This window comes from Gorilla gorilla, chromosome 22, assembly GCF_029281585.2.
Source record: "Gorilla gorilla gorilla isolate KB3781 chromosome 22, NHGRI_mGorGor1-v2.1_pri, whole genome shotgun sequence".
Taxonomy (NCBI): domain Eukaryota; kingdom Metazoa; phylum Chordata; class Mammalia; order Primates; family Hominidae; genus Gorilla; species Gorilla gorilla.
Genome location: NC_073246.2, coordinates 48573549 through 48599804, shown reverse-complemented (window position 1 = coordinate 48599804; position 26256 = coordinate 48573549). Strand labels below are relative to the sequence as shown.

Sequence of the window (26256 nt, the reverse complement as noted above, 5' to 3'; positions counted from 1 at the left end):
AACCCTAACCCCTAACCTTAACCTAACCCTACCCTAACCCTAACCCCAACACCAACCCCTAACCCCAACCCTAACCCCTAACCCCAAACCCCAAACCCTAACCCTAACCGCAACCCCTAACCCTAACCCTACCCTAACCCCAACCCCTAACCCCTAAACCCTAACCCCAACCCCAGCCCCAACCCTACCCTAACCCTAAACCCTAAACCCTAAACCCCAACCCTAAACCCTAACCCTAACCCTAACCCTAGCCCCTAACCCTACATGAGTAATATGACTGTTACATTTTGGGTGTCATGTGTGCATTAGGAATGCTGCATTGGTGTTCCGACGCTGCAGTTGGACCCTGCAATGCAGCCCCTCGCCTTGCCTTGGGAGAATCTCGGTGCACAGGATTCAGAGAGGCTTTTGCTTTCCCGTTTTCCACACTGAACCGTTCTAACTGGTCTCTGACCTTGATTATTCAGGGCTGCAACCGGGAAAGATTTTATTCACCGTCGATGCGGCCCCGAGTTGTCCCAAAGCCAGGCAGTGCCCCCAACGTCTGTGCTGAGGAGAATGCTGCTCCGCCTTTACGGTGCCCCCCAGGTCCGTGCTGAGCAGAACGCAGCTCCACCCTCGCGGTGCCCTCAGTCCGCCCGCCGGGGTCTGACCTGGGAAGAACTCTGCTCCACCTTCGCAGTACCCCCGAAGTCTGTGCAGAGGAGAACGCAGCTCCGCCATCGCGATGCTCTCCGGGTTTGCGCTGAGGAGAACGCAACTCCGCTCTCGCAAAGGCGGCGCAGTGCGCCGGCGCGCAGGCGCACAGAGGCACGGCGCGGCGCTGTTGGGGAGACGGGGCGCAGGGCATAGACGCACGCCGGCGCGTCACCGGAGGGGAGGGGTCGTTGGGCGGGCGGGAGTGAGGCGTGGCGCAGGCGCAGAGACGCACGTCGCTGGGCTGAGGGTGGCGGGGCGTGTTGCAGGCGCACAGTCGCACGCCGCCGGGCGGGGAGCGCGGGGGTGGTGCGGTGCATGCGCAGAGACACACGTCCCCGGCGGCGCGGCGCTGAGACGGGTGGAACCTGAGTAATCTGAAAAGCCCGGTTCGGGCGCCCCCTGCTTGCAGCCGCGCACTAAAGGACCCGCTTGCCCACGGTGGTGTGCCATTGCGCCCCCTACTGGCGACTAGGGCAACTGCAGGGCCCTCTTGCTTACAGTGGTGTCCAGCGCCCCCTGCTGGCGCCGGGGCACGGCAGGGCTCTCTTGCTCGCAGTATAGTGGTGGCACGCCGCCTGCTGGCAGCTAGGGACATTGCAGGGCCCTCTTGCTCACATTGTAGCGGCAGCACACCCGCCTGCTGGCAGCTGGGGACACTGCCGGGCCCTCTTGCTCCAAGTGTAGTGGCGGCTGGCTCCCGTGCTGGCAGCTGGGGACACTGCTGGGCCCTCTTGCTGGCATTGTCGTGGCTGCACGCCACATGCAGGCAGATGGGGACTAGGCAGGGCCCTCTTGCTCCCGGTGTGACGGCTGGCGTCCCCTACTGGCCGCCTCCTGCACCACTTAAAGTCAGAGTGCCAGTTATTAATCCCCATCAGTTCTGTAAATTAAAACTGAAAAGGAGCTATTACTGGGGAGAGCTGATGTCCGAGTTATTAACTTGGAAGAAAGCTTTTCACCAAGAGGCAGTACAAAGATGGAAGATAACTTCATTGAAAAGAAATACAGTGTAAAGAGCTTATTGTAGAAAAATAGGGAGGAGTGGGCTGATAGTGCATGAAAACAGCCTAAGAGTCCTGTGCAGGGAATTTTATTTTGGACTTCTTCACATTCCTGCCTCTGTCTCAAGTATCCGCCTGTTTTCTTTGGTTTTCCTGCTACTGCCTTAGGTCCCCGACTTGCCGCACTTAGGCTTGTGGGACCTCCTCACTGTTGATTGAGGTACATGTGTGGTGATCAATCCGAATCCACTCTGGCACCAGCCTCCTTCCCGCCATCCCAGGCAGGCTGACAGCGGTCATGTTTGTATCTACTGCAGCTGCCTGTTTTGAATGTCTTTCTCTGCCCTAATCTGTACTTATGGTGCCAGGTTTCTCTTAAGAATGTCCCCTTTGTCCTTCTTATCAGCATGTAGCTAGCAATATTCTGACATTTTTATTGCAGAGTGAATGATGATTGGGGCATCTTAAGAGAAGTTCTATGGTGTTTCTGCGTAGGTACCTCTTCTCCTTCCTAACCGCAATTGACAAGTGCCCATCCACTCCAGCACTAGAGATGCTACTAATATGTGCATTTTTGGTGGTCCCTCCAGGTGAGCCTTCACAGACTTTCCCTTTTCCAGGAGCTCCCCCTCCTGTTCATGTCTAGCTAGCTATCTACTCTAACAGAGCCCACTATCCTGTGTCTTTCCCAAAAATAGTGAGGGAATGATTAATTGGAAACCATAAGAAATGATATGCATGTAGATGAAAACTTTACAGCTTACAGAAATAATCACTCAAAATCATCCTTACACTAAAAATGCAAAACTATACAATTTCTAGATGAAACTATAGAGGAAAAGCTATGTGCCTTTGCGTTTGGTAATGAATTTTAACAAATGACACAGAAGGTTGATATACACAGAAGAAATGACAATGTGGATTTCTTAATATTTACAGTTTATACTCTGGAAGAGACCTTGTTAAGAGAACAAAAAGACAAGCCACATATTGAAGAAAATATTTGCAAAATGCAGATCTGAGAATTTGTATTCAAAATATATAAAAAATTGTTAAAACTAAACAATAAGTTAAACAGCCCAATTAAAAATGCACACAGATCTGAACAGACACCTCACCAAAGAAGATCTACAAATGGCAAGTAAACTTACAAAAAGATGCTCAGCATACTAGAGAACTGAAAACCACAATACGATAGCACAGCTGGTCTATATCTCTTAGAACTGCTAAACTGTTTTAAAAATGACAAATTGCTGGAGGAAAAACAAGAACTCTTTTCATTGCCGGTGGAACACAGTGTATAAGACCAAAATATGCCACCCCAAAATATAATGGTAGGAAACCAGAATATGAAACCCCAAAATATGTCCCTTTGGCTTAACAATTATTCCAAGCTGATTATTTTGGAAAAAAAAATGCTAACAAAGGAAGTTCTGAAAACAGAGTAGAAGTTACACTCGTGTAAGGAAAACTTACATCTATAAAGGAAATCACCATTTAAAAGCTACCTCTCTGGACACCAAGAAGAGGAGGATAATTAAATCACTACAGAGTCTTATCGATGAAGAATGCGTGGACTTCAGTCTGCATAACATCCTTACCCTTGTCTACTGTGCTTTTGCTGGTTAACTCCCCACTCACTACTGCACCTCAAATCTTCTTTCTTTACGTTGAAGATAGTATTTATGCTTGAATTGAAAGCCACCTGTTGGAGATTTACTCATTTTTCCCTGAGTAGCTCCCATGTATCCATAAGGTGTACATGTTTTTAAATTTTTCTGTTTTTCTCATTTTAATCTGTCAGTTTTTACAGAGGGTCCCATCTAAGAATTCCAAAAACACAGAAAATTTTTTTCCTCCCCAATACAAGTTGGGCAGTTTTTTCTAAAGCTAAACAAGTCTCACCTTACAATCCAAAAATCACATTCCTAAGTATTTTGACAACTGCTTTGATGTTATTTCCAAACAAAAGCTACCATGCAATTATTTACAGAAGCCCTATTCATAATGACCAAAGGGAGAAATAAAGGAATCAGAAAGTCTTACAACAGATGACTGTGTGGGAATCCACTCAGACATCAAAAGTTGTTATACAGATTATTTAAATGACAACATTTGAGATACTGAAGATAAACAAAGAAATCTTACCAGAACTTACTTTATCCAATTAAAGCAGAGCTCCCAGAAAAATACAACTGCCATTAACCCCATCCAAGGAGTTTCTTGCAAATTCGGCTGCCATGGAGACAGGATACTCTTTCCCATTAGCAATGATAAATGAAAATGAAATCCTAAGCTCCCAACTGACTGAACAGACCCACTCTTGGCTGAGGGGACCCCAGAGTAACTTTCAAAACTGAGTTCTCAGCTTTGCTAGGATGGGATGATGGGGGTCAGATACACATCATTATACCCCCTCCTTTGCTAACCATGATGAGGCTTTCTTCCCTAAGGATTTAACAGAAACCAGCCCTTTCAAAGGCTCCACCACTGATATCAACCTCTCCTTTCTTGCCTGATAAGAGACCACCCATGACGGAGAGGTTCTGGCCAGTGTACAGAGGATGCACAGAGCGAGTTTTCATGTCCTCTGCTTCACCTGTTAATGTCAGATGGCTGAAAACTCCACCCTGGGATCATGCTAACACTGCCATTTTTTGTACATGGGACCCATGAAGAAGCAAGAAACTCAATTGTGCATGCATGCATTTCTCCTTCCTTAAATATTCATGACTCCTCCTAGAGCTTATTAAATAAATGTATTTGGCCATTCCACTCAGCATAAATTACTATTTCCTTTACCTCCTCCTTGAAGCATCTGTTTCTGGCTTCTGGCTGCAGGCTGTGCTTCCCAGCCTGTCGGGAGGACAACCCTTCAGGCGGCAACCCTTTATAGGAAATAAATCTCTCATTGCGTTTGGTGGCTCATGCCTGTAAACCCAGCACTTTGGGAGGCCATGGCGGGTGGATCACCTGAGGTCAGGAGTTTCAGACCAGCCTGGCCAACATGATGAAACCCTGTCTCTAGTAAAAATACCAAAAAAATTAGCCAGGTGTTGTGGTGGGCATCTGTAATCCCAGCTAATCAGGAGATTGAGGCAGAAGAATCGCTTGAACCCAGGAGGTGGAGATTGCAGTGAACCAAGATCATGCCATTGCACTCCAGCCTGGGCAACAAGAGTGAAACTCTGTCTCAAAAAAAAAAATAAAATAAACATAAAAATGAAAAAATGTCTCCTTTCCAAATTTATGAACCTCATCATTCTTCCGTTGACAGCATTAAAAGGTTCAAAAAGACCTTTCCATACTCTCCCACAGAAGCCCTAGAAATTGTCATTTTGTTAATCTTTTTGGAAGCCTGAGAACTTGTAATCCAATGAGTGGAAATGTTGGTACCCCATTTATGGCTGTCAACCTGCCAGTTCTCAGGAGTTTGTATAAGCCTAAATCTGAAAAGATCTCATCCCATTAGGACCCTTATCTCTTTTTCTGTTGCCTTTGCCCACTGGCTCTGGCAACAGGGGTCTTTCTTTCTCCTTGGCTATCTTTGGATATGGGGGCTCCACCTTCTGTGCCACCTTAGGGAATGCCTTTTGCATGCATGGCTAAATCATTAAAAAGCCTACAGTTTCAGTAACATTTTGAGTGAGTACTCTCTGAAGCTGGGTTGCAATCTCAGGCTTCTTTGTCTGGAAGGTAACTCTTGGGCTACAAGTTTCTTATCCTAGCTTTGGTTTTGAGGCCTCTCTGTTCTCTTGGGTTGGAAGTTATTCCTGGCTTTTTGTTTCAAGGTGTCTCTGTGATCTTGATCTTGCTCCTTTCATGGGAACTTCCCAGTTGACTAAATTCTCCCTTCTCAAACCTCTGCTGACTATGTGTTCCACCAATATGGAACTAATTCTACTTCCTTTCCTGTTTGCATGACTTTACTAAGAATTATTTAGAACTTTAATGGCTCCTTTGAGAAAATTTTTATCTTACAAATTGCCTCCTTTTAGACCTTTCTTTTCCCGATTGAGTCTCTCAACTCCCTATAATCACTGAAATTTTAGGCAACCTGCTCCATGCGTTGGAGGCTCTCAATGTGCCTCCAAAAGCAAACACCTGGGGCTGAAAAATAAAATAGAAAAAAATTTATTTCTCAGCCTCCATAAGATTGTATGTCAAAACAAGAGAAAATCTTATAAATCTCCAAAAATATTGGTGATAAAAAAGGGGTTATCGTTAGGGGTTACGTATACATTAGGGGTTACGTATATCTTTTATATTTTGATTTCTGTTCCTTTGGATAGATAGGATGTGTACATGAAAAATCCAAAGAAATTTATAATTAACAAGCAAAGTAATTAGATACAAGATAGTATACACGAATCAGATGTATTTTGAAACAATAGCAACAATTAGAAAATTATTTTTTGAGACAGGATCTTACTCTGTCACCCAGGCTGGAGTACAGTGGCACAAACTCACTGCAGCCTTGAACTCTTGGGCTCAAGCAGAGCCCTCCCACCTCAGCCTCCTCCCATCTCAGCCTCCTCCCATCTCCGCCTCCCCAGTAATTAGGATTACAGTCAGGTACCACCACGCTTGGCTAAATTTTTTTTTTTGAGATGGGGTCTCCCTATGTTGCCCAGGCTGGTCTTGAACTCCTGGCCTCAAGTGATCCTCCTGCCTCAACCTCCCATAGTGCTGGGATTACAGGAGTGAGCCACTGTACCTTGCCTGAAAATTAATTTTTAAATGACATCATTTACAATTGCATTAAAAATATCAAACAGTTAGGAACTAGTGAAATGTGTGAAAGAAAATTATAAAACATTGACATAAATTAAAGAAGAGTATCTCCAAATAAATAAAGAGATATTCCATGTTCATGGGCTGAAAATCTTTATATTGTAAAATATAAATTATTCCTCCACATAATCTATAGAATCTAAGCAATCCCATTCAACCTCCCAGCAGGTATTTTTATGGAAATCAGCCAGTTGATTCTAAAGTTTATATGGAAATGCAAAAGGCTAAAATAGCAAACACAATTTCAAAGAATAACGAAGCAAGAATATTTAGAATACTAGATATCAAGACAGTAATTCAAACAGTATGATATGGACATGAGAATAAATAAACAGACCAATGAAAAAGAATAGTGTTTAGTGAGCATACCTCTTTGGAAAACCACTTAGCAGAATCAGTTAACACTGAACATACCCACACCCTACAGCCCCACAAATCCCCTCTCTTCTAGGTACAGAATAATGCCCCCCCTCCGACATAAATATCTAGCTACAATGTAATTAGTATGTCTCCATACTAATCCCCAGAATCTATGCATACGTTACCGTACATGGCAAAAAAGAATTAAGGTTATAGGTAGAATTCAGTTGACCTGATCAGCTGACCTTAAAATAGAGAAATGATCTGGGATTATTCAAGTGGCTGCAAACCTAATGAGATGAGTCCATAAAAAGGAAGGAAGAAGAGCCTGTGAGAGGGGTTTGACCTACCCTTGCTGGTTTTGAAGATAGCCGAAGGGTCCTCAAGCCAAGGCATGCAGATGGCTTCTAGCAGCTGGGAATGGCCCTCATCCAGCAGGAAAATGGCAACCTCCGTCCTACAACCACAAGGAATTGAATTCTGCCCACAGCCCAAATGCACGGGAAGTGATTCTCCCCTAGAACCTCCAGGAACAAACACAGCACTGCTGGCACCTTGATTTTAGACCCTGCTGGACTTCTGGTCTGCAGAACTGTAAAAATATAAATTTGTGTTCGTTTAAGGCACAAAGTTTGTAGTAATTTGTTACAACAGCAATTGAAAATGAATACAGCAGCAGAATAAACAAAAATCATGACATATGTCACTGTAGGCCACCCCCTTGGTTCCTGAGCAAGTATGCATGTGTGCACATACACAAGCACATGCCTCTCCCCATACCGAGAATTCCAAAATGACTGCACCTATTATAATGCAATGGTCATTCTTTCAACCATAAAAGCCTTCCTCCTGTTCCAATGCGAGATGGCCTAGAGTCAGATCCACACAGGTCATTCCACAAGTCAAGGATCTGAGGATGCCATCCACCCCTCTGGGAAGGTATAACTGCAGTTTCATGATCTTGCAACCTCTAGGCTCCAGACAAACTTAGCTATTACCAAGGTACCTAATCTAATCAAAGAGAGAAAACAATTTGAGCCAAAAAATTAAAGAGAGCCAGGTATAGTAACCGTGGTCCAAACAACATGTCGTAGCCCCCTGGGCAGTGCGGAAGGGAGACCCTTGGTCAGATGGACAGTTTGGCTGATGCAGGTTCTATCTGTGTGGAGGATGTGGTTTCTGCTCCCTTTTATTCTCTGTGGCCCTGCCAGAGAGGAGCCTGGTGAAGGGCTGTGGCCCAGGATAGAGCAGCCATGAAAGCCCACATTCTGAGGGTGGGGGTGACGAGCCTGAGCTGGCTCAGGGGATGGAACGGTCATAGGCTCCTGCGTGCCAGGCCAGGGCACTGTGCTGCATCATTCTCTCCAACGCTGTGTTGATGCCTATCAATTGATTCTGGCTGTAAACAAACATTTTCCTCTGAATCTTGCCGTTCTTCCTGCCCTGTCTCCAGACCTTTAATCCATGACTTCTATCCCTGCCTCCTCTCCGGCTCCAAGCAGTGGGAACAGAGAGCTGAGGTAGCACCAACACCCCCAGGAACTCTGCTCAGCCCCCAAGCCATGAAGAAGTGAGAACTTGCACCAGGAGCAAACACAGCAAAAGGGGTTTGTGAGGGTGCAGGATTCTCTGCTCCCCCATCCTGATTTCCAGAATCCCAGTTTGATGGTTCCCTGCCCAACTTTGTCATGGGGAAAGGAATTCAGATTTACAGTTCAAAAAGATGACTGTGGGACTGTAAGTGGCCCTAGTCCCTGGCCTCGGGAAGGAGCACATCTTTACAATCTCAATACACCTTTCCAGCTGGTGGCTGTCTGCTGTCATATTAGTAGTACTGAAGCCACATTTGTCTGTCTTGCATTGCCTCACCGATGGCCTCAATAAGCAGCCAACACTCCCTAACACAGCGATGGCTTTCTACCAAGAATGCTAGACACCAAGCCATGATACCTTTGCTAAGTAATGAACACTGCATAATTTTAGATTAATTAAAGTTTTAGATAAGTCCAAGGCTCATGGATATACCCTAATCCAATCATAAAATAAAGCTCACATCCAGATTCATTTAAGCTCACATCCAGATTCATTTAGTTACTTCATCATTACTAGGAATTTTCCTTGTTACAAGATCCAAAGAAAGGGGCTCAGTTTGATATTCATATTATCTTAGTTATCTATTTTCAAGATATAAGAAGAAAAACGACTCTGGATGACACAACAGAGAGGGACAACATTATGAAATGTCATTTGAAGTCAGCGGCTCTAATAATGAAGACATCACTGGAGGAAACATTGTAGAGGAGGCAGAGATCCCCGCAGAGCACTCCTCAGTTTAGAGAGAAGGAAACTGAGGCCTGATCACAGTCCTCTTGCAAGGCTGTAGCAAAACGGGACCTAGAAGCAAAGTTTTCCATCCCTGAACCCAGTTACTGTCCTTGGTCAAAGCTCAGACTGTGAAATCCTTGCCTAGATTCGATTCTGAAGAGAGGGAAGAAGGAGGAGGAGCTTAAAGAGAGGAAAGCCTGGGAAGGGCCGATGGGGCCTCCTGGGATCGCTGAGGCTTGTTTGCCTCCTTTGGGAGTCTCCAGCTGTGGCGGCAGAGGGGCTGCACCCGGGGACACTGGAGAGCGGCAGCAGGGAGCTGAGGAGAAGTCCATCCCCAAACTCCACCCACTGCAGTTAAGAGTGTAGCGACTTGGTCTTAGAAAACCTGGGCCCTCTCACTGTTGTTGGGACTGTAAACTAGTTCAACCATTGTGGAAGTCAGTGTGGCGATTCCTCAGGGATCTAGAACTAGAAATACCATTTGACCCAGCCATCCCATTACTGGGTATATACCCAAAGGACTATAAATCATGCTGCTTTAAAGACACATGCACACGTATGTTTATTGAGGCATTATTCACAATAGCAAAGACTTGGAACCAACCCAAATGTCCAACAATGACAGACTGGATTAAGAAAATGTGGCACATATACACCATGGAATACTATGCAGCCATAAAAAATGATGAGTTCATGTCCTTTGTAGGGACATGGATGAAGCTGGAAACCATCATTCTCAGTAAAGTATCGCAAGAACAAAAAACCAAACACCGCATATTCTCACTCATAGGTGGGAATTGAACGATGAGAACACATGGGCACAGGACGGGGAACATCACACTCTGGGGACTGTTGTGGGGTGGGGGGAGGGGGGAGGGATAGCATTGGGAGATACACCTAATGCTAGATGACGAGTTAGTGGGTGCAGCACACCAGCATGGCACATGGATACATATGTAACTAACCTGCACATTGTGCACCTGTACCCTAAAACTTAAAGTATAATAATAATAAATTTAAAAAAAAAAGAAGGCAAAATCAGAAAACCTGGGTCCTCTCTATTTTGAGGTCTGCAACAGCTGGAACAGTCTGGCTGCAAGACGCATGCAGGACGCAGATCCGCCCCACATCCACTTTTGTTCTCCACTACTCCAATTAATTTCATAAAACTTAAAGTAGGAATGTGTTGCTGACATGGCAATACTTGGATTTTGTGTTTGTTGTGCTTTCTGAAAAATCTAGTTCCATTAATTTATTTTATTAATGTTTTTGTATGTCCTTATTTGTTTTCCATTTTATGAACACTAGGATGAATGAAAACAAAAGCATTTCTTGCTCCACATCCCGATGCCAAGGTGAGCAGTTTCCAGTGCAAGTCAGGGGTCCTGGGAAGACTTCAACAAGCAGCTCTGGAAAACTAGGAGGCTCCACCCTGGAGAAGCCGCATCTCAGCTGTCACCCCGGGTGTGGTGAGACCAGGAGGCATTTCCATGATTTATGTAACACCTCGCTCCCAAAAGCATCTGAAGCATTTCACACACGTACAAGCATCGGGCAGAATTACGAGTAAATAAAGGCTCCTGGACGCATGCGTTCCCATCAGGGAGACCTTCGTTTCCGGGGTCGACGCGTGGGCGCTTCCTCCGTCCAAGCGCAGCGGGTATTTGCAAAAGAACCGCAATAAGCTCCCCCAAGAAGGGTCCTCAGAAGGGCGCAGACCTCCGGCTGGAGGCGGTCCTGAGTGTTAGGGCTGGGCCGACTCGAGGGCGGGTCCTCTCCGCCCTGCCCCCGTGGTCCCCTGTCTGCCCAGCGTCCCCGCCGCTCGCTCAGAGGGGCTCTTTGCTCCCAGAGGACATGTCACTCCCGACGCCTCGCGGACTTCCCCTCCCAGGAACGGCGGAGTTCTGCATGGACGCGGCGGGAGAAAGGAGCGGGTTAGGGTCTGGGCTTTTTGTGGCTCGAAGGACACACGGAGGGAAGCGTCCGCGCGTGGGAACAAGGACTTCTCCCAACTCCTTCCAAGTGGGTCGTCCACGGACGCACGGACTTTCCGAATTCGCCCCGTGTTATCCCTGCTGGCCACTTGCTAGCGCCGCGCACACCTGCGGATAAGGAAACCAGTATTTGTCTGAACACAGTCCTCCAGGAGAAAACCATCCAGTTTGGAGCCTCCGCCCACCCCCAGAGGAAAACCTACAGATTTATGCCACGGTTCCTAATACCTAAGCGAGAGGCAGACACCCGGCAACCCCGGCAAAGGCGCGTCTTAGGCTCACCGGACGCTCCCTGAACCCGTCCCTCTGGCTGCCGAGCCCCCAGCGCCTTCCCGTTTCGGAAAGAAGCGGGCGCAGACCCCTCGGGGTGTCCCGGGGGACGGCAGGTCCCGCTGGTTGCTACAGGAAGAGGCGGGGCGCTGGGACGCCAGCGCTGGGAGCTGCGCGCACCGGATCCTCTGGCCGCCTTCCGAGTGAGGGTGGCCGCACCTTCCCGGGCACACAGAGCCCAGCAGGCGCACACAGCCCAGCAGGCAAACAGAGCCCTCTGCATCCTTGCTCACCTGCATCACGGCTTTTAGGCCCAGATGCCAACAAAGTTAGAATTCAAGTGAGCATCTGGGCCCCCAGTGGTTACAAAGCTGAGCAATAAGTACAAAGTCATGCCTGTCTTTTGTGCTCTGTCGCCCAGGCTGGAGTGCAGTGACGTGATCTCGGCTCATGGCAACCTCCGCCTCCCGGGTTCAAGTGATTCTCCTGCCTCAGCCTCCTGAGTAGCTGGGATTACAGGCGGGCACCACCACACTCGGCTAATTCTTGTATTTTTAGTAGAGACGGGGTTTCATCATGTTGGCCAGGCTGGTCTCGAACTCCTGACCTCAGGCGATCTGCCCGCCTCCGCCTCCCAAGTAGCTGGGACTACAGGTGTGCACCATCATACCCAGCTAGTTTTTAAGTTTTTTGTAGAGGCAAGGTCTTGTTATGTTGCCCAGGCTGGTCTCAAACTCTTAGGCTCAAGTAATCCTCCTGCCTTGGCCTCCTGAAGCACTGGGATTACAAGCACGAGCCACCACATTTGGATGAGATGCCTTTTCTAATAACCATGTATGAAATTGCACCCAGACCACCAGCCTCCATGTCCATGACAGAAAATCCTGACACAGGCTGGGCACTGTGGCTCACGCCTGTAATCCCAGTACTTTGGGAGGCCAAGGTGGGCAGATCACCTGAGGTCAGGAGTTCGAGACCAGCCTGGCCAACATGGTGAAACCCCGTCTCTACAAAAATACAAAAATTAGCCAGGTGTGGTGGTGCATGCCTGTAATCCCAGCTACTTGGAAGGCTGAGGTAGGAGAATCTCTTGAACCCGGGAGGCAGAGGTTGCATTGAGCTGAGATCACGCCACTGCAGTCCAGCCTGGGCAACAGAGTAAGATGCCGTCTCAAACAAAAAAAAAAAAAAAAAGAAAATCGTGACACAGCTTCTTCACAGCTCGATGCTCGATAAAAAAAAAAAAAAAAAAGCCACAGAAAGGGAAAAGATATATTCACAAAAATATATGTGTTACAGGACTCAGCCAAATTATATCAAGAACACCTGGAATCTCAATTAGAAATAGGAAAAAAAAAACCGTAATAGTAAAATGAGCCAAAGACTTAAACAAGCACCTCAAAAACAGGATAGCCAAATGAGCGGCAAATCTACAAAACTGGATTAGTCATCAATGAAATGTATACCAAATCCACACGCCCACCAGAGCAGGTAAAATGCAAAACACAATACTGGGTGTTGACGAGGATGCCAGCTCTCATGCACAGCTGGCAGGGATATTAGATTCCTTGACTTGAAAACCTGGTATACAGTGTACACCCAACAGAAATGTGTACATACATGCACCAAAACAAATACACAGAAATGTCCATAGTCTCAGTAATCATCATAGCTAAACCATGGCAACAACCCAAAAGGACACCATGTGAAACAAGATTCATAAACTGTGGTCTATTCATGCAGTTGAATACTATGCCACAGTGAAAAAGTCAACCATAACCACACTGTCTAAAATTCATAGATGAGTCTCACAATGTTTAATTAAAGAAGGCAGACACAAAAGAACACGTGTACAACTCCATTCAGGCAAGAGTAATCGACAGTTACAAGTCAGGACACCACCCTTGAGAGGGTGGGCACTGAGTGGAAGGGGAATCGGGGAATCTGTAGTGTGTCCTGGCCTGGATGCTGGTTACATGTGCGTCCACTTTATAAAATGCCATCATCTATGTACCCATGACTAGCACTGTTTTCAATATATATTTGATATTTCAGTTTTGTTTTTTGGGGTTTGAGACAGGGTCTTGCTCTGTAACCCAGGCTGGAGTACAGCAGTGCAGTCCTAGATCACTGCAGCCTCAACCTCCTGGGCTCAAGTGATCCCCCCGCCTCAGCCTCCTGAGTAGCTGGGACTACAGGCACACGCCACCATGCCAGCTAATTTTTGTATTTTTTTTGTAGAGATAGTATCTCGCTATGTTGCCCAGGGTGGTCTTGAACTCCTGAGCTCAAGGAATCATCCCACCTCAGCCTCTCAAAGTGTTGGGATTACAGAGGTAAGCCATTGCACCCAGCCTATATTTCAACAAAATTTAATAAAAATCAAAACAGTACAAAAAAAAATTATGGACATGTATCTACTGATGTGGAAGTTTTTTCACAATATTGAGAAAAACTTACAAAGCAATGCATATAGTATGATCCTGTAATTACAAAAAATAACATATATGCATAAAACAGGATACACAATGACATTCACTCATTTAAAAATATTTATTGAGCATGTGCGATGCACCAACACATAATTTATTTGGAAGACGTCTACACAACTGTACTATCCCATGCAGAGTCCCATCGCGTACATCGCCACCTTAGCTCGCGCGCTGAGCCAGGGCAGCGTTCCCTACACGCCACTGGCACAGCCCTGTGCAATCCTACGTCCCACACGAGTGGATGAGCGACGGCAGTAAGGGCACCACTAACACAGGAGTGGGGACAGTCACTGTCACAGGGTACACGGGCTGATATGCGTGCGTCCTAGGAGTGTAGACCTAGACCTAGCTTAGGAACATGGAGCTCCGACCCAGCCACGGGTCGGCACTGTGGGCACCACGGGTGAACACCTGGAAACACAGCCTACTTCTAGAGGGCAGACACTGGGCAGTGGGGGTGGCCACGGCAGCTCCTGCCGAGCCCAAGCGTGTTTGTCTGTGAAGGACCCTGACGTCACCTGCCAGGCTAGGGAGGGGTCAATGTGGAGTGAATGTTCACCGACTTTCACAGGAGTGTGCAGAAGCCAGGTGCAACTTGGTTTGCTTGTGTTCATCACCCCTCAAGATATGCACACTGCTTTCCAAATAAAGCATCAACTGTCATCTCCAGATGGGGAAGACTTTTTCTCCAGCCTGAAAAAGATAAATGACAACAGGTCAATCAGATGATAAATCATTTGATTAACATACTACATTTCCTAATGGTTTAATATTGGACAAGAGAACAGTATTCAGGTGCAGAATTTTTTTAAATGACAAACTTTTAACAAAAACTTATCACAAAGCAAAGCACAAAACAAATATAAAAAATGAAGGAAAACCATTTATTTTTATTTTCTTTGCCACATTAATCCTGAGTCCAAAGAAGAACATTCCATTTTCAGCAGCCTCTGAGACAGGAAGCCCAAGTGAGCTGGGCGAGCTACACATGAACTCACACACGGATCCGAAGGCTGCCATCAGAACACGCATCACGGACGACACGCCTAGACTAACTGCTGCCTGGGAAGCCACAGAGGCCTGTGTAAAGGGAGCGCCAAGGCACAGCTCAGGCTTCTGTCCATCTGGGGGTCGACCCTCTGGACATGGCACAAGGGGCCTCAGGCTGATGTGGGTCTCTGCTCTCCCTCACTTACCGTGTCACCTGAGGGAATGACTTCCCTTCCAGAGCCCTCCACTTCCTGTGCTGTCAGATGGGAAATGAAGCCAATGACAACAGGCGCTTTCTGTGTAAGGATTAAATCACTCTTGCACAAAAGGCGTGGACCCCAGTGTGGGCCAGCATCTGCCATCACTACCACCACCCAGGCCTGTCTCCCTGAGGACCGGCACCCACAGGACAGAATCTTACAACTACGTATCTTACTTTTTGAGATGTGGGGTCTTGTCTGGAAGTGACAGCCCAGCTCAGAGCCACAGACATGTGCCTTCTCCACACTGGGTTTCTCTGCAACACAACTGAACCCGTGACCACGTCTCCTGTATGGACAGGGACTGGGTCGTCCATCATGAACAGCGTCTGCTTCCAGTGTGTGGTGCTGCAAGACAGGGGTGCATGTGACCTGGAGGCTGAGCTAGGGCAGTCTCCACATGGCCCTCGGGGCGCTCACTCAGGCTCGCACTGGCTCTCGCCCCCAACAGCACCCACACAGCCGGCAGTCCACCCTGAGGGCCTGGGGACACAAAGCTTGGCTTTTCAGGCTAACTCAGGGAACATATACACCCCCAGCCCTGTGATCTAAAGGGACTCTATGGGATACACCGGGATCAAAGTTACGCTGGTGAGACAGATCCTGCCAATGCCAAACACAAGGTTGCTCCTGAGACCACTCAGATTCCAGGAGGTGTGGACGGCTCACCCTGGGCGGCCCAGAGGATGCGGGAGCTCAGGGGACACACAGCTGCACTAAAGGTCCCATGTGGTGTCGACTCCCCGGCCCGCCAGGAGGACGGCTGTGCACCCCCTTCCTGCACCCTTGCCTAAGCTGCAGAGGCTGGTGATCTAGCTCCTGCTGTTAAACTGTGGTGTACACAGACAGAATCAGGTCCAAGGAGTCACTTCTGTGAAGGTTACAAGGTGAGGACAACGGTCACATTTGGGGGGAAATAGTAAAACGCTAGGATTCTGCACTGGGTTGCGTTGGAAACATCTCTAAGTTCTTCAGGCTCTGTCTTCCCTCAAACTCCCACTGTCCACGGTGGGGCCAGCAGTGAAGTGGGGGGCTCCTCAGGTCTCCAGTTTTTCCCTGACTCTGGTCACACCCCTCACCCCAGCCTGTGCCCCAGGTCACTGCCCACTCCACGCCCCCAGACTCGGGGATGGGTATAACTGGCCTCCAAGCTGCCCACCTCCACCCGGTGATGGCACTGGAGGGGGCACCACAGGACTCTTGTGATGGGGACCACATGCCAGGCCAGGCCATCAACCCCGCACCTCTGCGACCTCCCTGGAGCCGGGGTCCCCTCGCGGGGCCACCACGCTGGGAAGTCAGCCGGGCAGGTGCCAGAGCGGGGTAGCCAACCCCACCCAAAGGGAAGGCCTGCAGGGCCCCGAAGGCAGCTCCACCGCCACACATGCCGAGGGTGCTGGCGGGGAAATGTGTCCCAAAAAACAGGCGCCTCCAAAAACGTCAGGTGAACCCCGACGCCCCGTGGAGGCGCTTTGGGTCAGACCATGAAGAGCTGTGGTGCTCCTCGCGGGGTGGAAGACAGAGAGCTCCTCCTGTTGGGGCTGTTGTCGGGGGGACACCCGGGCTGGGCCCAGAGTGGTGGCGAGACCCCGAAGGGGGCACACAGGCTGCGGTGTCTACACCACCCGTGCCCCCATGCGCCGCCCCCACCCCACTGCCCGCGCCCCCACCCCACTGCCCGCTCCCCCACGTGCCCCACCCCCCCACGACCGCCACGCCGCGTCCCACCCACTCCTGCGCGCCCCATCCCCGCACCCCGCCTACTCCCCTGCCCCCCATCTCCGCGCCCCCCACCCCGCACCCCGTGCCCGCGCCCCGCACACTCACGGGTGGAAGGGCCCGGTGCTGAGCACCTGCGGCGGCTGCCCCTCCTGCAGGCTCTGGAAGTGGACGCTAAACCAGGCCGTGAAGCCGTGCAGGGTCCCCGCCTTCCTGATGTCGAAGCGCAGCTCGCCCCTCAGGGTCTGGGTCAAGCAGATGACAAGGCACGCGTGGGCACCGCGTGGCACCGCAGGGCCCGGGTTGGGGCGGCCCCCTTCACGCGCCCCGCGCAGACGCTGAATGCGTCAGGAACCGTAGAAAAGCCCCCCACCCTGGGGAAACCACCCCCAAAACCCGCATCGTGAGTTCAGAGGCTTCAGTCAGAAACGTTTCAAGCATCTGAGCTTCTTGCGCCCAATTTTCTGCCCCAGATTCCTGCGGAATCTTTTCGGCGCTCGGCTCTTCAAGTTAAGGAGTTGGAGAGCTCCAGGCTGGGCCTTTCCGCAGCAGAACGAACTAAAAACCAAAGCGCGCCGGCGCCACCGCGCCCGCCCCATCTCCAGACGCGGCGCCAGCTGGGGTGCCAGGCAGGGCGGGGGCGCGGGGAAACCGCCCAGAGCCCACGAGCGCCACCGCGCGGCCACAGACAGGGATTCACGGAGGGAATTCTAACAATTCTGTCATGAAGAGTGGCTAAAAACACTTGAAAAAAACTGTAATGCAAATACCATAATGAAACGAAATATAATTTATTTGATTTTGAAGATGCTGAGAATATTAAACATAAATCTAAAATGAAGACGCTGGAGACATAAAGAAAATGGTGTACAATATGAAAGAATCAAAATAGAACGTAAAAAAGAAAAAAGACTGGAAAAAATCAGTAGCAAACGTTTTATAAATTCACTTATTTGTATAATAAAATAATTAGTTATTTACTCACACCCCCAGCACTCACTGAAGGTTTATGATAAGCCAGGCTCTGGTCTGAGTGTTTCGTGGTCACTGATTATCGAATATAAGGAGCAATTCATCTTTTTCTCACCTCTAGATCAGAAATTTGCACGGTTCTCATGTCCAACTGCAATATAGTGCACGGTTCAGAGAGACAGTCTTCTGGTTTCAAAATGTGGTTATACTTGGGCTTTGAAAAAAACTCCTTAACTGCTAAAGATCTAGGGGAAAAGGTCAAAGCGACTGTTGAGAGTCATTGCAAACATCTTAGGCTTCAAAACACACACGTGGGACCGCGGTGACTGCTTTCCCTTCTGTGTCACCAGGATGCTAAGCCACTATCTGGGGCCCTGGAACCCCATAGCAGCCCTCAGGCCTCCACAGGCCCTGGGTGCCTCCCGCTCTGAGAAGACCCAGACTCTACCCAGGCATCCAGAGACTTCCTGAGCCTGACCTGGAGGCATTAAGGAGCCTGCCAGTCACTGGGCGCTTCCCTGTGAGGTCTCATTCATGGGATCTGAGCACACGGAAACCAATGCTCACCCCTCATAACCCAGAGGACAAGGGGAGTTGCAGCGTGTCTTGCCTAGTTTTAGAATGTATTTGATTTCAAAATCTTTTGTGGATTTTCTATTAACAGTAAATGAACGCGGTATTCCTGCTGTGGGTTACTCTATAATAAACGAAAGGAACTAGAAGGGCTGAGGTGGCCTGAGTGAGTCTGAGTTTCAGGAGAAATACTTGCTCTGTTGCTACACAAATTCAACACAGAAACAGACACTGGACGCCGCATGGCCCCTGCATGTCACAGTTTGCCAACCCCCATCACTGGCTGCACTACGCTTGTAAGTCACCGATTATTTACCACAGAAATGTTGTAAAAAATAAGCAAAGCAGTAACTTCTGAAATAGCAAATAAAAGTGAATGTTTTAATAAAGATTCCACTATATTTACATATTTATTTTTCTGATAAAAAATTACGAATTTAAAAATTGGAAACTATGGACAAGTATAAAGAAAAGCTTAAATTCCCCATATGCCTGTCTTAGCATTGTGATATACTTATTTTTATCCCCCAGACATATTTATATAAATTTATTTATGCAAGCAAACATCCATTCTGTATACACGGTTTATTCTGCCAAGCTTTACTGCCCTTAAACCCTTTCTAAATATCATTACATATCCCTAAAAACCTATGGTTTCTCTTTTAACAGACGCACAGCAGTGCTCCACCAGATGGATATACAGCAATTCAATCACGTTCCTCTGGACGGCCACTGGCTTCCAGCGCCGGGAGGAACACTCAGGTGGGAGGCTCTGGCAGTGACTGGGGTGGGCGGCCTGATGCCAACCTCTAAGGCCCCGGCAGCCACACCTCCCTGCCACTGCCAGGCAAGCCCAGGCTACTATTTTAATTTGCTCTTTGCTTGTCTTGTAGGGAAAACAGCATGTATTTTAATTTGCATTTTTAACTACTAACAACATTATAATTTTTCATATATTTATTGGTAATTTTATTTATTTTTTGCGGTTTGCCTGTTCACATGATTGGGCTGCAATTCCATCTGGCTAGTCATCTCTTTCTGATTGATTCCAAGACCTGACAGCATGTGAGTTCTCTAATTACTTGTTTGCTTTTACAGTCGTGTTTTTGCTGATTTCTGCCACATAGACTGCCAGATTCTATCTAGCCCAGGGTCCATTCCATCCATTGTTGCTGCTCATTTCTCCACCTAAGATGGTGCACACAGGCCCCCATGGATGTCTGTTGTTGACGCTGATTCCATGCAGAATTAAAGTTTTCACGTATGGCGTGAGAGAACAAGGGCTAATCAACTGCTCCAGAATAATTTGCTGACTTGGCCCTCACTCCCTCCTAATCATAATGCCACCTTTTTCACATACGAAAATTTTTGTTCCTTGCATTCTACCCTGCTCTGCCCATCTGTCTTTTCTTGTTATAGCACCATACTGCTTTAATTACTCCAATGCTACAACAGATTGTCCTATCTGGGTGCACAGGTACCCTCATTTATCCAACCGTCGTATGGGATCTCCCAGGGCCTTGGCCCACCTGCAGACTGTGGACCAGGAGGCCCCACAAGACGGTGCCAGTCTCGGCTGTGGACACTTACTTCAGAGCGCTGAGGTTGAACTCGTACGCGTTGTCCCAGAAGAGCACCTTGCTACGATAATCCTTATCAGCACTGCAGGGCACAAGGTGCAACGCAGCCATGGTGGGCCAAATGACCCCGTCCTCCTTCAGCCAGGCATCCCGGGCATACAGGATGGACTCGATCATGAACTCAAACTGCAAAGGAGTGAAAGACACACAGGAGACACATCACAGGCCCCGTGGCTGCACAGGCCTCTCACCACCACATTCGTAACACTAGTCTGAGAGTTCTACAGTTTTAGCCTCAAGAATATTCCTGCCTAGGCCAGTGTACCATGCAAGAGAACATCTCGAGGGTTTATTTTATGCCCACACGTCACTGATGCATCTCACAGCCTGGGTTTAAGTCCCATAATTTCCCATTAGAACTATGAACTGGAGCAGAGCTAAAAGCAAGGACAAATCTTCACTCTTGTCCCATCTCAGTCACGGAAGAGCTCGTAGCTACCAGATTTTGAAAGAGCCCTGAAGTGTTGCCGGGTCCCAACTGTTACATAAAATATATTTTGGTCTGTAGCATTCTCAGAATTTTCACAACCCTTTAAGTGGACTGAAATCACTGCTTAAGAAACCGAAAGTCACGCAGGCATGCCCTGGCCATTCACGTGGTCCTTTGGTCCACCCTGCATCCCTCAGAAGGTCCCAAGTCAAGGGAAGCACATCACATCTGTGACTGAGGAAGTGGGGACCCAATGCCCTCAAAGGCCAGGCTTTCTGTCTGAACCAGAACTTGCTTCAAACACAGAAAGGAGTAGAGGGAGCACCAGCGAGGTGGGGCCAAGGCCTGTGGCCCTTGCAAGCCACCCGGGGAGCCTGCACTTCATCCTGTAGTTGATGAGAAACAACAGAAGTGTTTTGCTTCCTTAAATAATCTCAAGCTGCTTTTATTATAGAAGTAATACATGTTTTGTATGGAAAATGTAGAAAACTTAGAAAAGCTCAAACAAACATAAAAATCACATATTAACCCAGTACCCAGAAGGAACCACTGTTATCACTCTGCAGTTTACCTTCAAGTATTTTTCTACAGATGCACACAAAAAATATATACATCTTATTTTTCAATCTTATTTTTTCAGTTATGTAGTGAAACAGCTTTTCTGGTGTACAGCCTACAAACTTGAGCGCTTGTGTGGATTTTGTCCTCACAACCACAGCCAGCATACACACAGCTCTGCCACCCAAAACACTCTTCACCCTTTTCTCTGGTGGTCATGCCCTCCCTGACCCCAGCCTCTCAAGCTACCGATCTGGTCTCCATCCCCATGGTCTTGTGTCTTTTTGAGAATATCATATAAATGGAACCAAACAGTACATAACCTTTCAAGACAAGTTTCTTTCACTCACTGTACCGTTTCTGGGGTTCCTCCAAATTACCTGTTTCAATAACTGGCTCCTCTTCACTGCTCAGTGGTACTCCACTGTGTGGACGCACCAGTTTATCCTTAAGGATTATCCAGATGAAGGACACTTGCGTTGTTTCCAGGTTTTTTTTTTTTTTTTGCAATTATAAAGAGAGCTAGTATAATCATTTACGTACAGGTTTTTGTGTGAACACAGACAGCCTGCATATCTCTGGGTTGAACACACAGGAGAGGGACTCCTGGGCATAAGGTGAGTGCACATACAAGTCTATAAGAAAGCACCCACCTGTTTCCACAGTGGCATGTTCCCTCCAGCAATGCATGACTTTCAGCTGTTCCTCATCCTCGATGACAGTTGGTATTACTATCAGATTTTTTTTTATTTTAGTAATTTTTCAATGGGTGTAAGTGATATCTCACTGTGGCTTTAATGTGCATTTCCCTGATGGCTATGTTGAACATCTTTTCATGTGTGTATTTGATATCTGTATATCCACTTTGGTAAAGTGTCTGTTCAAGTATTTTGCCCATTTTCAATTGGCTTGTTTTCTTCCTGTTGAGTTTTGAGATTTCTCTGTATATTCAGAACACACACTGGATATATTCTTTGCAGTATTTTCTCCTAATCTTAGCTTGTCTTTTTTATTCTCTTAGCATCATCCCTTTGCAGAGCAGTCGTTTTTAGTTTTGATGAAATTCAATTTATCAACATTTTCTGTTATGGATCACGCTTTTAGAGTAAAAAGTCTTTGCCCAAGTCCAGGTGATGAAGATTTTCTATGATTTTTTCAAGGAGCTTTATAGTTTTATATTTCACACACTTAGATCTATGATCAATTTTAAGTTCAGCTGTGTATGAGATGTGAGGTTGAGGTGTTGTTTTTTAGATATGGATGACAACTATTCCAGTAACACTTGCTGAAAAGACTGTCTTTTCTCCATTAAATTGATTTTTGTACCTTTGTTAAAAAAAACCCATTGACCATATTTGTAGAAATATCTCGTCTCCATTCCATTGACTTACGTGTCTGTCCCTTCACCACATTGTCCTGATTACTGTAGCTTCAAAATCAAGTAGTATAGTTCCTCCAACTTTACTCTTCCTTTAAAAAATTCTATCAGTTACTCTAGTTCTCTTAGTCCATTTTTGTGTTGCCAAAAAGGAATATCTGAGGCTGGGTAATTTATAAAGAAATGAGGTTTATATGGCTCATGGTTCTGCTGGTTGGGAAAGTTCAGGATTGGGCATCCAGTGAGGGCTTCAGGCTATTTCCCCTCACAGTGGAAAGCAAAGGGGAGCTGGCACGTGCAGAGACCACAGGGTGAGAGCAGAGGCAAGTGGGTGTGCCAGGCTCTTTTTCACAACCAGCTCTTGTTGGGACCTGAAAGAGCTAGAACTCACTTATCTACCCACGAGGAAGGGCATTCATCTATTCATGAGGGATCCACACCCATGACCCAAACACCTCCCACTAGGCCCCACTTCCCAACACCACCACACTGAGGATGATCAAATTTCAACATGAGATTTGGTGGGGACAAACCATAGCACTAGTTCCTTTACATTCCATATACATTTCATAATGAGCTTATCTATAAGAACAAATCCTGCTTGGACTCTGATTGGAATTTTATTAAGTCTACAGATCAGTTTAAAAAGAACATACATCTTTACTAGGTTGAGCCTTCTTATCTCTCCATTTATTTAGGTTTTCTGGGATTTCTTTCATTATCATCTCATCATTTTCAGCATCCACATCACGTTTTGTTAGATTTCTAAGCCTTTCATATTTTTGTGGCTACTGTAAATGATATTCTTTAATTTCTAATTGTACATTGCTAAGATATAAAAATGACTTCTGTATGATGACCTTGCACTCTGTGATCTTGTTAAACTCACTTACTAGTTTTAGGAAATTTTCTCATAGACTCCTTAGGATTTTCTGTAGGTTTTTTTGTAGATGTCCTATGTCATGTTAAATTTCCTTCCATTTCTAGTTTGCTGAGAATTCTATCATGAACTGATGTTGAATTTTGTCAGTTTTTTTCTGTATTGATATAATCATGATTTTTCTTCTTCAGACTGTTAATATGGTAGATTACACTGATTGATTTTCAAATATTGAACCAGCCTTGCATTCCAAGGATAGTTTCTTATTTTGTTATGGTGTATTATTATTCCTTTTATATCTTGCTGGTTTAAATTTGCTAATGTTTTCTTGAGGATTTTTACATTTATGTTCATGAGGGTTATTGGTCTGTAGGTTCATATTTTGTGTTAACATTGGTTTTGGTATTAGGGCAATGCTTACCTCATATAATGAGTGAGGAAGTGTTCCCTCTTCTTTTCTGAAAGTTGCTTAGAATTGGAGTTTTTTCTTCATTAAATGTGTTGATAGAATTCACCAGTGAAATCATTTAGGGTAGAGATTTACCTTTCAGAAGGTTTTTAAACTATTAATTCAATATCTTTACTAGTTATTGGACCATTCAGGTTATCTATTTCATGTTAGATGAACTGTGGTAATTTGCAGTTTTCAAAAGAATTGGTCCATTTCATGGACCTTCTTTGCTTCTCACTCTATGTACGTACACTCTTATGTACGTACATAGAGGGAGAAGAAAGAAAATGATAACTCAAGACTGTTTCAGGAATACAGTTGTTCCTTGGTGTCTATGGGGAACTTGTTCCAGGACCCCCGTGGATATTCAAATCCTTGGATGCTAAAGTCCCCCATATAAAATAACATGGTTTTTACATACAGGCTACACACATCCTCTGACAGACTTTAAATCATCTCTAGATTGCTTCTATCTAATACAATGTCAATGTTATGTAAGTAGCTGCTATACTGTATTGGTGTGTTATTTGTATTGATGTTTATTGTTGTATTGTTATTTTTATTTTCTGATATTTTCAATACATGTAGGTTGTATCTACAGATGTGGAGCCCACAGATACTTGACCGTACTTCAAATTCTTGTCTTCTTCACCAATCGATTGCTACTATGTCTTTGTTCCAGAGTCCTCAAATAGTTTCTCCCTGTCTACTCTCCAGGATTTATAGCTGCATTCAGTGGGAGACATGAAAGGAGTGTGCCTTCTCCATCTTATCTGGAATTGAAGCTAGGTTACCACTATGTCTAATTTTTAAACACAAAATTGGAATCATACTGTACATACTCTTTGCACTTTTTTTAAAAACTAGCAACATGTCAGCAACTTTTTCCAAAGACTGTTAAAAATCTTTCTAAAACATAATTTTTAATGATCATATGTATTGCTACAATTCTGTTGTTTCCAATTTTCTCCCCATTTTAAATGGTGCTGCCATGAACATTTTTTAACATAAATTTCTGTACAAATTTGATTATTTCCTTAGGATAATTTCATCAAAAACATTTGGTGCCCGGTCTCTGGGTCCAGCTGCTGGGAAGGAGGACACTGCAGTCTCAGCACCCACCAGCTCCTCCTCCTTCCTCCTCCCCTGAGGTGAATGTGCCCTCAGAAGTGCAAGCTGCTGATTAACTATGCTGCATTTTTTATGACGTGAAAGTTCGGAAATGCTCCACACCAAAAAAAAAAAAAAAAATCAAGAAAAGAAAAAAGGCTGTCATTTTTTGTCCCAGTGCAGACAAAGTGCATTGTTGTAGAAGGAGGTGAAGAGACCTTGGCTGGAGATGTCTAAGTGTAGCCATAAGCGGTCCTTCAAGCATGTGGTGGCAATGTTTCCTGAAAAAGATGTCTCTGTACTTTGTATGAGGCAAGCTTTAAAACCAAGGAATCCAGAAGAGTTGATGGTTTTGTGTGTGTGCGTGTGGGCACCAGAACTAGCACCTCTGAAAAGTAAAATGATCTACATGAGCTCCAGGGAATGCAACCAAAAAGAAATATCAAGGCATAAAACATGAATGTCAAGCAAAGGGGCCAGAAGTCCTCCCTTAGGCCTGTCCCACTGGGAAGCCAGGCAGCCTTGGTTGTGGCCTCTGCAGGGTGCCCTGTGTAGATCGTCCTTCAGTGCCACAAACTGAAAGTGCCCGTGTTTACGCTTATCCTCTTGTTGTGTAAATAAAGCAAATACATTTAGGCCAGAGTCTTGCTGAGGGGGAACTGTCCCATCATCTATACTATGCATTCTATAAATATGTGCAAACAGCCTTAAATACATCCAAAGTCTAAAGTTTTATTGGTGTGAAATTAAATTCTTACTGGCCACGTGCCTGTTTTCATGAGCTGACTTATAAAGATTTTTGTTTAGCTCAGGATTTGTGATAATACAGTCAATAAAACAGTACAAGGCTGTGTGAAGAGAATTATTACATCTTTGTTAACCTCAGCAGTTACTTTGTTTCTTTTGCTTAGAAAATTGGTCATAATGTGGTTGTAATTTTGGTCCAAATTCTTTATTCTTCCTTGAGCTAAAGAGAATAATGGAATATAATATGTCCTCATCACATACTGACAGCACGAATACACTAACAACAGTAAGACTGAGTCTGGCAGTCTTTTAATTCTACCAAATGTGTAACTGAGATCCTCAGTGACCTTGCAAAGCGTCCTGAAATCCAGGAGGCAGCCCCTGCACCTGCAGTGCCACTGGCTAGTGGGAGACTGCTGAATGTGCAACCTGCTTCTCGGAAATCGTGGCGTGGCCTCAGGAGAACAAGCAAGATCCTGTAACAACTAATGATAACACAAATTAGGGCTCCATTGTCACCTGCTTTGTTAACAAAAATGATTAAATGGTCTGTTGACAATCTAGGACACCTGTGGTATCTTTACTTGCGTCTCCTTCAGAACTTTGCTGCTTC

General features: G+C 46.2%; 1 protein-coding gene across 6 annotated transcripts in view; it reads right to left on the bottom strand.

Moving 5' to 3' along the window:
- Positions 1–13982: 13982 nt before the first annotated feature.
- PRMT2 (protein arginine methyltransferase 2) overlaps positions 13983–26256 on the bottom strand; it is a 31757-nt gene continuing 19483 nt past the window's right edge. For 3 of the 6 annotated variants that reach the window (XM_004062957.5, XM_019017739.3, XM_004062956.4), the window contains 5 exons: positions 20040–20215; positions 17992–18121; positions 17013–17149; positions 15362–15533; positions 13983–14628 (listed from right to left, as the gene is read on the bottom strand). In XM_004062957.5, the coding sequence (XP_004063005.1) occupies positions 14596–14628; positions 15362–15533; positions 17013–17149; positions 17992–18121; positions 20040–20215 (648 nt within the window). In that variant the 3' untranslated portion in view covers positions 13983–14595. Of the gene's footprint in view, positions 14629–15361; positions 15534–17012; positions 17150–17679; positions 20906–26256 lie in introns of those variants that run through there. The other 3 variants (XM_055373818.2, XM_055373820.2, XM_055373821.2) reach the window with 3 other exon arrangements.